Consider the following 12330-nt stretch of genomic DNA (forward strand, 5'->3'; position numbering starts at 1 on the left):
CAAGACATACCTTTCAGTGATCTGTACTGTGTGCGCTCCCTAAACGGTTTTAGGATTATGTTTTTCAGTGCTTTGCAACTGTTCCATATGACAAATGCAAAGTGACAATCTTACAGAATTTTCAGGACTTAAAAAAAAAAAAAAAAAAGCAAGTTAGCTTTTTCTCTGCAGTAATGAGTCATCAGCATATTGGGGGGGAGCTTTCATTGCTTCTGCTGAGAGATTCTGAGATACTTCATCGGGCTGACAGTGTGCCCATTGCAAGATGGGGGTAAAGGAATTAAAAAAAGCCCAGGCTTCATAGTTTGGGCTAAAACTTATCAGTAACACCAAAAATATCAGTTGAATTAACCAAATCAACAAACACGTTTTGCCTTTTAAATATATTCTGGAATCCTACTAGCAACAAGGGGTATACAAATACAACAATAAAACACTTTAATATCACACAGACATTAAAAGATTGAAAGGTATCTCATTTGCTGTGATCTTCTGTGGTGGTACATCACATATGGGCTGCAAGTAGATTTATCTAGGCATAAAAGTTTGATTGCAAGATCCTACTGAAGTCCTAAAGACCAAATCAGTTCAGCAAGTGAGCTAAGACAAGTGGTTAAATAATAATAATGAAGAAAATCCTAGCACTCAATAGTATTAATGCAGCCTTATGCATGTTTTGCCATCCCCCCTCCTCCCATAAATCCTAAAAGCTCTGCTCCTCCAGCATCACTTATTTTGCATTCAAAAAGGAAGCCTGAATAAGGACACAAAGGGAATAAAGAACATTTAAAAACACGGTTATCATTTCTATTTTTCTCTCCAGTTTTATCAAGAGCCTAAGCCTCTACCACTACCACTTCTACCATTTCTGTATGAACATCTGGAAAAACCTGAAAAAAAATATCCTTGGAAGAAAGCTGTTGTATCTGAAGTGTTAAAAACACGTTCAAAGCTCATAATTTGTATACAAAACTTACTGCAGAACATTTAGATTTCAAACATATTAGCATAGCTTGAAATGCATCTTAGACACCGTTTTCCTTATAGACTACGGCACGTAACAGCTGCAACAGTTATGCTGCAAACAGAATACAAAAAGGCAAGGATGATGAGCAGTTTGCCATCTGCTCAGTTTTTACCTAGATATTTTGCTAATTCCAGCCTTAAAGAAACCACAGCATTCACTTAGTAATATATGTAAAGTACAGCATGTAAATCACTGTTTTCATAAGCACATTTCACAAAACAGGAAATGAAGCAAAATGTAAATTAAATCTACGACTACAAAGAGACTTATTTTCACAGCTGCTCATTTGAGATCACTTCCAACCTTTCAAATTTAGACATCGTCTAAGCTACATAATTCATTAAAATATCCCTTTCACATACTATATCGTTGTATGACTGTTTTTAGACAGATGGGAAACACTGACATTACTGGTTTGTTTACCACTGTTTCTCACTGTTTAATACCAGTTTATACTCTTTTAAACATATTAAGACTAGTATTGAGAATAAATTATTAACTAAAATCCTCCTGCTATAAACAACGGTGACTCTGTGTTTAGAAGATATGAGGAAACTTTTTCATTATGTAATACTTGGAAAAAAAGATCCAAAGCGTTATTGCTCCTGACAATACATTAAAATAAAGTATGCATTATAACAAAAAAGGAGAGATGTCTCAAGAGCAAAGAAGAATTTCACTAGTTTGTCTGTTTCCGCTAAGTGAACTGTGTATCCAGACATAAATATGTTACATTTCACATTGGAACAACACTTGCAATGTATTTATCCACATTTTAACAGACTTTCAATGCAATGTAAGTGTTATACCTTTCAGTTTGACACAGTTACAAAGTTTTCAAGTGAAATACTTCCTATAACTGCAGGCCAATTTTCCCCTCAGCTTGCATGAGCTCTGTGACAGATTATAACAGTGCAGCATGTAGCTCTATTTTAACACCGCAGGTTGTCACAAACGTACATCAATCAATATATCTACACCCAAATGCTCCAAGCAGCTACAGAACATTATTATTTCTGACCATATTAAAAATATGCCTCAAGACTTTAAATAGAAAAATTGAGGTTAAAAAAAGCAATTTACCTTTACCTGGAAATGGTCCTGCCTCAACGACTCCCTCTTTGGTGCTGTCAAAGCCATGAGATGTTATTTTGGTTTCAGAGAGTCCAAGTCCAACTGGTAATGAACGTTTCAAGTCCTTAAAATATTTGAATAAAATGGAAAATTGATGTTAAAAAAACATAAAAGTGACTCCAAGGTATTATAATGTAATCTCAGCAGCTCTCAGACAGACAGTTTTGCCTCTAGCCTGGAATGTCTTCTCTGGTGTCACAGCACTCTATTGTGATGCACAAATAAAACAAAGGAACAAGAAGCACCAAGTATAGCTTGTGTATTTAGTTAAATATATTGGTGTGTTAATTCTATGTTTCCCTTCTGCCATTTCCGAGGAAAGAAAAAGTTACAAAACCCACAGAGCTGTTCAGGTTTAAAAGGGAGGCACAACAAGAATGCCACCTCTTACAGCAGCAGTTCCCAGAAGCGTGTCCCCCATCACCACGTCAAGGGGTCCGAAGCTGGTCCAAGCACCCAGAGCCACGTACTCATGCCTTCAGCTAAAGGCAGATCGGAGTGCACAATGATCTCACACTAAGGGCAGACAACATTTTACAAGCAGGAAACATGGCAGCAACTATCACAATGTTAAAGATGAAACACTATTTCACTCCAGGCAAGAAATATCTTTAAAATTTGCAGCATCCATTAACTCTATGAACAGTACGTGAAGTCTCTACACAATCTGACACTGTAAAAACATCCACTTCAAGAGTTTCCCCCGAGCACCTACTCAGTGTCACAAGTGATCCCTTCAGGGAGCAAGAAGCCTGCAAAATCCTCCAGCCTACCTGCCTGACCACTTCAGGGCTAACCAGATGTTGAAGTATGCTATTGAGGGCATTATCCAGACACCTCTCAAACACTGACAGGCACGGGGCATCAACCACCTCTCTAGGAAGCCTGTTCCAGTGTTTGGCCACCCTCAAGGTAAAGAAATGTTTCCTAATGTCCAGTCTGAACCTCCCCGTCACAACTTTGTCCCATTCCTTTGTGACCAGGGAGCAGAGACCAGCACCTCCGTCCCCACCTCCCCTGCCCAGGGAGCTGCAGAGTACAGGGAGTCCACCTCTCGGCCTCCTGCTCTCCAGGTGAGACAACCCAGGCATCCTCAGCCTCTCCCCACAGGACATGCCTTCCAGCCCCTTCACCTGCTTGGTTGCCCTCCTCTGGACATTTCCAAGGGCCGTAACATGTTTCTTATGTTGTGGAACCCAAAACAAATCAGGGAATCGCAGAACAGTTGAGGTCCGAAGGGACCTCTGGAGGTCGTCTAGTCCCACACCCTGGCCGAGCAGGGTCGCCTGGAGCACACTGCACTGGATCACACCCAGGCGGGTTTTGAATATACCCAGGGAAGGAGACTCTACAACCCCTCTGGACAACCTGTTCCAGCGCTCTGTCACCCTCACAAAAAACTAAGCATTACGAAATTGGAAAACTGGCATTTTATGGAGTCGAGTACTGTTTTACATGCCCTCTGCTTCTATACAGAGGCAAGAAAAGGTAATACTACAGAGGAGCAATAGTGAAATATGCACAGAAAAACTATACATAGCTTTGAAATGCCTCTGTCTGGACAGGGACACAAACTATTTCTGATGTAATTAAAAGCATCACATACAAAGTAAAACCTTTACAATCCAATCCATGCATAATACTGCAGCCATCCAGTCCACAACCCAGAAGCGAGCTAGTGCCTAAGAATGACACTGCCCAGAGGTTCAGAACATCCCCAAGTGGCTTTGCATCACGTCCCCACAGACTTAGTCAGTTGTCTTCAGTTTAAGACAAACTCCTGAGAGGAGGGAAAAAGGAAAAGCTACAAACATGAACTCCAACATCACAGAAATCCTGTTGATGTGGAGAACACAGGATACTACTGCAATCGGAGTAACCAATTCCTGTAGCTGTACTTTCACTCATACAAACCAGCTATTTATTAATACATTATGCTATATTTGTGTATTTGAAGCATTATACCAAAAAGAAAAATGGAAAAAATAAGTAGTATGAACTACAGTAGTCACACACAGAACCTGACCTCACAAATAAAGCATACCACACCATCTGATACGTACTGCTTCCAGCCTTCACAACTTAATTCTGGTACTTCCATTTAAGTACTTGTAGTTAGTGGTGGGATGGGAGGCTTTTGCTTCTCAACTTAGTGTAGCTGGCAGACAGAGTCCATTTAACTCTGAAGCAAGTCAGTAGGAGATGAAAAAGCAGAAAAGCTTGCAAAAGGGTAACTGGATGGCAGAGGAGAAGATGCACCAATTTAACAAAAATGACACGGCATCAAACATTTTCCCCAAGGGCACCCTGGCACGTTGTATAGTTTTCAGAAATATTTAAATATGAAGCCAAAGAAATGTAGACAGCTAACTTGCTTAAGCATGTTTGAAACAGGAATCTAAGCAATCATCTGTATTTTGCGTTAAAATGCAGAACATCTATTTTGCAAATAGAAAAGTTCATATCTAAACTTAAGCAACTGTACTGCTTTTATACATTCAACTTAACTCTAATTTGAAGCTAAACACAGGCTGAACAAACTACAGGTAAATAAATCACTTACATTATTATAACACACCCTTCTCCAAAACAAAAAAATATGATATTCAGGTCAAGAAAATATATTCAAATCTACAATTGGGTATATACATAGTATTTTTGTAGACATATGTAACTACACAGACAGGCACAAACATTTATTCAAAGGTATCTTTCCTTTTAATGGCAAAAAAAAGGGTGAAGTTCAGTGTAAAGAGCTGCATTCATGCCTGTTTTTAATACTCTTACTAACTAGCTGAAATATACCTTCCTGAAGACAGACATTTATACATGATGAGAATTGTCATCAAAAAGTCAGTGATCATCAATCCACCACCTCTATATTGTATATAAACATGCAAGCTACTGTTCAGTGGAGACATGTTTCTGTATGCAAACTTGAGATTTTAACACGTCATTCTTGCAAATGGTAGTGCTACTTTACATGCATTAAAAAAAGGCTAGCCAAAAATCTGTGATCATTCTGACGAAGCAATTTATCACTTTGATAACTTACAAGGGACGATTTAGAAACAGCCTTAGAGTAAGGCAAAGATGACACGCACAAAACTACATGTTTACAAGAAGCTGTGACAGTAATTGGAGATTTTTGAATGGTAAGGAAGTTATGTAAATCGCTTTCTTTTTTGTTCCCATCAACACTTCCCATGTTTTAACAGGAAGTGAAGTCAGATTCTCCTACAAGACGACAGTAATTATATTTTGACCAGTTATTGGTCTTCTAACTAGTGGGAATATTTTGATGATCCCAAGAGCTGCTTTCAAATTTGTGATTTCCCATCTTCTTCGTAGTCATGTCATTAGAATTCCAGAATCACCGACACATCTCAAAAGTTTAACTCTGTAACATCATCACCATAAAAAGAGATGCTTCATTCATTATTTTCAATTGTATGATGCTTAAAAGCATAGCATTGGTTTATGCAGTTACCATCTCAAAGTACTTTAACACTGTAACTTGACTGAGACCCAAGACTAGAGCTGTAAGAACTGCAATTTAGAATATTCCCATGAAGTGAAAATGTCAACTTGCCTATTCCAATCTCTGCCATCTAGGATGATAAAGGTGCAAAGAACTAAAAGCATGAAGTACAGGTACACAAGACAGCTGCACCAGTTTAATTTGGCCTAGTCAAATCAGTGCAAACCTACATAGTAGAGAGCATTCAAACTACATTAGCCAACCTTTGCTTGAATTCCATTTTCAGTTTAAATCATTGTATTAAGCTAGAGATATTTTAGTAAGGTTAACCTTATTTAAGTGCCTCCAACAGGGGTAATCATCAGTTAATTATACAGGTCATGTAGATGAACCAGTATGAATTTTTGATGTACCAATCCTGTTGACATGGTAGATACAGCAAAGAAGTCATGCAGAATGGGTGTACATGAAGGAATTTTGGCTGAGTTACAAGGCTGTTTTCAAAAAGATAATTCCTATCCATGCTCCCTATACTCATCTGAAATGAAGAGGGAAAATATCAAAACTGTTGTCTCTCCTACAGGTAGAAGTCATGGAGCACCTACAGCAAACAAGGCTGTACTGATTTCACAGTGTCAGTCCATTATTAACGTATCACCAAGTATCATCATTTGCTACTACTAAACACTTTTAAAAGATATGGGTTTAGTTGCCTTTACTACTTTCAAAAAATCTCTTTAAAAAACAACATGTCACTAGCTAACTCATGGAGTGAGTCTGTTAAAAGTTGAGCAACTAAAACTAGAAGCAACATACACATTTTTTAAATGACGGATAACATTGTTAACAAACTATTCAACTTACATCTGGGAAGAAAATTGTAACATGCCTTCTTGTAAAGTTCAGTTTAACATTTTAAAGATTAAAGTACTCTTTAATGAGTAGATCTAACATCTATTCAGTAAGATATAAGGCTCTGAACTTCCACTTCTTGCTCTATGTAATATGTTAGTGGAGCTCCTCATCCTGCATTTTTCTCTTCTCCTTGCCCTACTACATGACTTAACTCTCACCTTCCATGAAATAATCCGCCAGATCCTCACTTCAGGATAAATTCCAGCTCTCATTTATTTCTATGCTTAAAGCTTTGCTCTATGGTGAAGCAGCAAATGGACTGACACATCTCTTATATTCCCCAACATGTTGCTCTTTACACAGAAGATCCTTTCTTGTTACTCCACACCTTCAGATTTACCTAATGTCGTACTAAAAATCTGCTTTTACATCAGTTTCCCTTCTACTCTCATCGTTCACATCCATAATTTTCACTCTTCAAGATCGCATGAAGCAGACCACTTGGCAAACAGGCAGACTGCTCTTTGTTTCATCTCATAAAAACAGTTTTCTACAGTTGATGTGCAGAAAGAAGTTTTAAATCAATCTACAGTAATTAAAATATAATTGCCCAAATTAAGGTCTAGCTATGCCAGTTAACACAGCAAAATCTAAGAAACAGGAACTCAGATGTTTCAGGGAGAACTTGAGTGATGAGACTGGGGGAGTTTTGGAAAGGCAAAGACAAGAGCTTATTACTAGTATTACATACAATATTTAATAACGTTTTTGTCCCCACAGGAGTGCAAAAAGAGGCAGAAAGGAATCTATACTGAAAATGAAAGGAAACAATTGGAACACGAATTTTGGAGATGCAGACTGTTAAGAACTCAACACAGATTTGGAACAATAGTTTCAACATAACAAGTAGCTTACAACTGCCTGAATGCCTTCACAGACACGAACATTTTTAAAAACTATTTTAATTATTCCTGTGCAGCTTCCACATTATGCCTTTTTTCAATAAGGAGCCATATAATACACTCCTCTGCACAGTCCTCAGCTCCACAACCCTTCAGGGACATTAAAGCAACCACTATTCTAATCAAAATGATAATAGCATGGGAAGAAAACTGTGGGAGCAAAATCCCCTGTAAAAATCCTCTCTAAGTCAGGGATAAGTGAAATAAACCAGTATAAAATAATAACCAACAAGGTTTTCTGTTTCAGTCTTCTTGTACAAAGCAGTAAGAAAAATATGTTTCCTTAGTAATTGCTGAAGTCCTCTATTATTAGCATAGAGTAACAAACATCCAAACATTGGCAAACTCTTCTAAACATCAAGTCTTTAAAGCATAACTGAGTTTCAACAGAGCTTGGAGAGCTGAAAGCACTGCATCAAGGTTTCCTGTAATAAGGCGACATTAGACATTTCATCCAATGATGATTGAAGCCACAGGCTTTATTAGTTAAAAAAAAAAAATTCCATCTACCATACAGACAGGACAAAACTTGTCAGAATTCCTTAGGCATCTCTTATTATTACAAACGAGAGACTGAGTATGTCCCAGCATATTTCTGAATGAAACTTTACAGCTAAGCAAACACTTAAGTTACCTCATAAATATTCTTTTGAATCTTTTTTCTTAGACATAGGGAACCAACAATTTACTGAAGATCCATCAAGCAGTGCTCTAGCCTATGTCCACAAGGCTGGAACCAATATGCTTCTCCTGCAATTAGGTTATGGCAATCCATTCTGTCTGATGTTCTGCACAGCTAAATGCATTTTCCTTCAAACAATGAGCAACGCTGCTTGCCACTTCCAGGTAAATACATTTGTACAATATTGTCTTGCAAAATGAAATACTTGCCACGCTTGAGTACATACAAACACCACACTCAGTGAAAAATTTCGTGTCTGTGCAACTTATGGATGAGGTCTGATCAGAGTGCTAAGGCTGCGAGTCTAGACTAAAGCTTAGTTTTGTAACTAAAGAACCCTGAAGACCCTAACTACATATTTACTCAGTCTACCAAAACCATGCAATCAAAGCTGCTAAAGTACTTGTGGCAAAATAACAGTAGAAGAGCAAATAAAAACACAGGGTAAGTCACATTTTTTTCCATTTACATCTGAATTGTACAATGTCTAGACGAACAGCTCCCTGATTACAGCAAGTAAAAAAAAAAAAAAGAAACTAAAGTAACCTTACTCCCCAGCCATCCGGCAAGCTGTAATTGAAATGTAGATTGGAGTTTGATTGGACTGAACTCCAGTGTGGTCAAAAATTCTTACTGAACACTGTGGTAACAGTGCAACTTCAGAAAGGAGCAACAAGCCATTACTTAAGCGCCCTCCTAAAAAACAGTGCTTAGCTTGTCATTTCCATAAGTTGATAGGAAAAAAAGACCCCTGAGAACTTGGCACATAAGTTCTGCGGTGCAATGTGTATCGCTTTAGGTTAGAACAAAAAAATTACTGAAAATATTGGCACGAAAAAAAAGAAAGAGGAGAGCATTAAGCATTAGAAATAACAAACACAAAGATAAATAGAAGCTTAATATTAGAATTTGAGACTAACAGATTAGTAAACAGATCTAGATGTTAATTCCAAGAAGATTGTTTTCTTTGTTTTGTTTATAAGCAGCCCTGGTTATCACATATTCTGAGTTTAGGTCACACATGCACGTCTTAACCTGTACAAGGCAGTTCAAAAAAATTCATCTTCACTGATCCCAGAATAATTACTGTGAAAGAAATTACAGCAGTAAATACAACTACGTTTGCAAAGTATAAATTTTCTGCAATTTATGCAAGCATTTGACCCATTTTGGGGTTTAGTGGAAGTTTTAAAAGAGTAAACTTCAAGCCACAAAAGCATGTAGCATGCCAGCAAAAACCTACCTCAAATTTTATATTTGGCCACAGACAAATACTTATTTAACATCTCAATTTTCCACAGAACATGGTAGTTATACTTTGAATAAACAAGGGCTCTGACCCAGTCACTAAGTGCAATTTCCATTTACTGTAACTACCGAAGAAGTATTGAACACACTAGAGTGAAGAAGCAATTCTTAGGCCAAAGAAAGATACCTCTGAAGCAGCAGTCGAGTCACAGCAGCATCAAGGTCATCAGCCTTAAAAATAGTAAATTTGCTTCTCAATTTCCAGCTGAAACCAAATTTACTGTCACTTAAAGGTAGATTTCAGTTGTCCCATTTAGATATAAACATATCTTTATCAAAACTTGGATGATGTGTAATGAAGTGAAGTTAAAACTAGGATTTACATTATGTTACTGGTAGATTTTGGTTGAGCAACAAATCTTAGCAATCACGTGCCATCCCTTACTGCCATACATTTGGGGGGTAGGGGGCAGGGTTGGTTTGGAAAACAACCCCAAAACCAAAAAACAACTCTTTCAGCAGAATTAGAAAAAAAAAATAGTACCAAGTGCAGTATTTTTAATATGGAGCTCCAACATGGATGTAATAACATCTCATGAAGTTTTATACCTTTTTACAGTCACGCTCATTATACAACTACACCACAATTGAAGTCAAATGGATGTTGTTTCAAGGATTTTTTTTTTTAACTATCTATTAAACTTTGCTGTATGTATATTTTATTTACAATAATAAATTAGTATAATATGTAACCATATATTACACTATTAATATTTAGAAAAAAATCCTCTACTAATAGACCTTTTATAGAAAAAACTATTGCAATGTGCAGTATCTGCTTCATGGTTTGTCATTTACTAGCTTCAGAAGATCTTCCCCATTAAAGCTAAAGCCAGACTGAAGTCAAAATTATGCCTACACTTATTTTACCAATAACCAGGAAATATATTCATGGTATATGTGTAATTTGTTTTTAAACTTGCAGAATTGTTTCCTACCACCCAATAATCAGCATTTTAATAGGACAGAACAAAACATCGATGTTCAGCTCAGTATTTCTTTTAGAAATAATTCTGCATTGCAAGTCACCATGGAACTGTCAAAGCTTCCTTAAAATCTAAATCTTGTCAGATATCAAGTAGGTGTGAATAATTAGCTCATTTTCGTAACTCCAACCGTAAAGCAAAGTAAGAATAAAGAAAACCAATCCCAAATTCCATAAACTGTACCATAGTACCCTCTGCTGGACAGTCAAAGACAAGAAGAAATGATAATAAAGTAAAGCAAGGATAAAAAAAGAACCACAGACAGATCTTTATGGAAGTATAGCTTCTTTTCAAAATGCTACAAACACATTGCATTCTGATACAGCTCATACAGTAGTACTCTTTTAGCTTCAGTACAAGAAAAGTTACTTCTGCCGTGTTTACAGCTTCAAATCAGAATGCGACCATCTTTACTTCCAGGCGCATTAGAAGTAGCTTGCCTTAGACTACTCAATACTTTTTCATGTATATTAGTTTAGGACTTGGTTGCCTGAATTCACAGGAGCTGGTAATTCTCATATTTTAAAAGTGCTTATTTTCCTGTTTAATGAATAAAATTGTGCGATTAAAAATCAGGTCGCTCAAGGTTAGAGTTAATAATATTGAAGTGTATACATGCAATTGTGCATTACAGAGCCAGATTTCAAACTAAGAAAAGACTGCTATTGCTAATATACCCTTTTCTATATTAAGAAAGAAAAAAAAAAAAGCTATTGCAATGTGTAATCTCTGCTTCATTTTTTCCCCAGTCAACTTTAACAATAATTTATCAGTTTCAAAAGAGGTTTTCCACTGAAGCTAAAATCAGAAGACAGCCAGAATTAGGCATATGCTTATTTTACCAAAATATTTTCCTTTTGTTCTGGCAGGCTGTCAGGCAATCCCTGTAAATCAATCCTCCAGTTTGTTTAGAACTAGGTTAAATAGAAAGAAAGAGTACAAGTAATCTAAGTACCCCAAGAATTTCTTTTTCCTCTTAAAATAAGAGAAAATAAAAACCTTACATCAACAGTTGTAACCAGAGACCTACAGCTTACATAAACTCTATCATGTTTATGTCTCCAAGCTTATTGTCACCATTTACAGTACAGTATATGTACATCACATGTGTCACATACATACACACTAAATGAATTTAAAACTGCAGCTTAATTATTAGAATCAGTAAGGTATAGCAAACTACTTAAACAATTTTAGCAAGAGCCAACTGTAGTCTGCTAGAGCATTTAATAAAGTGTACTGTAAAATTTGAGATCCATCAGAAAACAAGATTGTGTAGTGTGATTTGTACGTACCCTTATGCAGAATTTCCTCGCTATTCTTGCAAACAAGATTAACATATTTAACAATCTAAACTTCCAAAAGCTTTACAGAGCTATCTTGACTGAAGTCCTCTGTGTTGCATTGTAACTTCAGCATTTCTGGTAACAGTACATTGTTATACACCAAAGACAATTCTTACCCTATTAAAGCTGTGCTCATGGGAATCTTCCAGCTGTCCATTGCTAGTCACAGGAATTTCTGCTGCTGAATTTTTGGGAGACTCTTGAGCCATTGCACCTCCCTATTGTACAAGAAACAGGTTAGTATTTGTCTTAAATTTACAAGAAGTGATCTGTATTGATATATTTAATGTTTTAAGTCTTCTAATAGCCGATTTTATTTCAAACTCCTTTTTGGTAATATTCTGATATACTTGGTCTGCAAAGATGCATTTCATCATGTACCCTGACACATTAATAAGCTAGCGCATCTCAGAAGTAACTAAAAGCTTCAAGATTGAAGAAAAGAAACAACCAAAGTTAACTGATGTATCATATGGCAGAGGGGTGCCAGAAAAATTAGACATGGGGCCAAGCTCAAGTATTTTCTATATACATACATGTACTTGATCC

The 12330-nt window shown here is 36.8% G+C and overlaps 1 protein-coding gene across 10 annotated transcripts in view; it reads right to left on the reverse strand.

The window, feature by feature from the left end:
* The window catches only part of ARFIP1 (ARF interacting protein 1), a 42393-nt gene that overhangs the window by 21613 nt on the left and 8450 nt on the right, over window positions 1–12330 (reverse strand). For 5 of the 10 annotated variants that reach the window (XM_082759841.1, XM_082759843.1, XM_082759838.1 and 2 more), the window contains 2 exons: window positions 11898–11999; window positions 2111–2225 (listed from right to left, as the gene is read on the reverse strand). In XM_082759841.1, the coding sequence (XP_082615967.1) occupies window positions 2111–2225; window positions 11898–11990 (208 nt within the window). In that variant the 5' untranslated portion in view covers window positions 11991–11999. The remainder of the gene's footprint in view (window positions 1–2110; window positions 2226–11897; window positions 12000–12330) is intronic. The other 5 variants (XM_082759842.1, XM_082759840.1, XM_082759845.1 and 2 more) reach the window with 2 other exon arrangements.

This window comes from Aythya marila, assembly GCF_965140915.1.
Source record: "Aythya marila genome assembly, chromosome: 4".
In the NCBI taxonomy this organism is placed as follows: Eukaryota; Metazoa; Chordata; class Aves; order Anseriformes; family Anatidae; genus Aythya; species Aythya marila.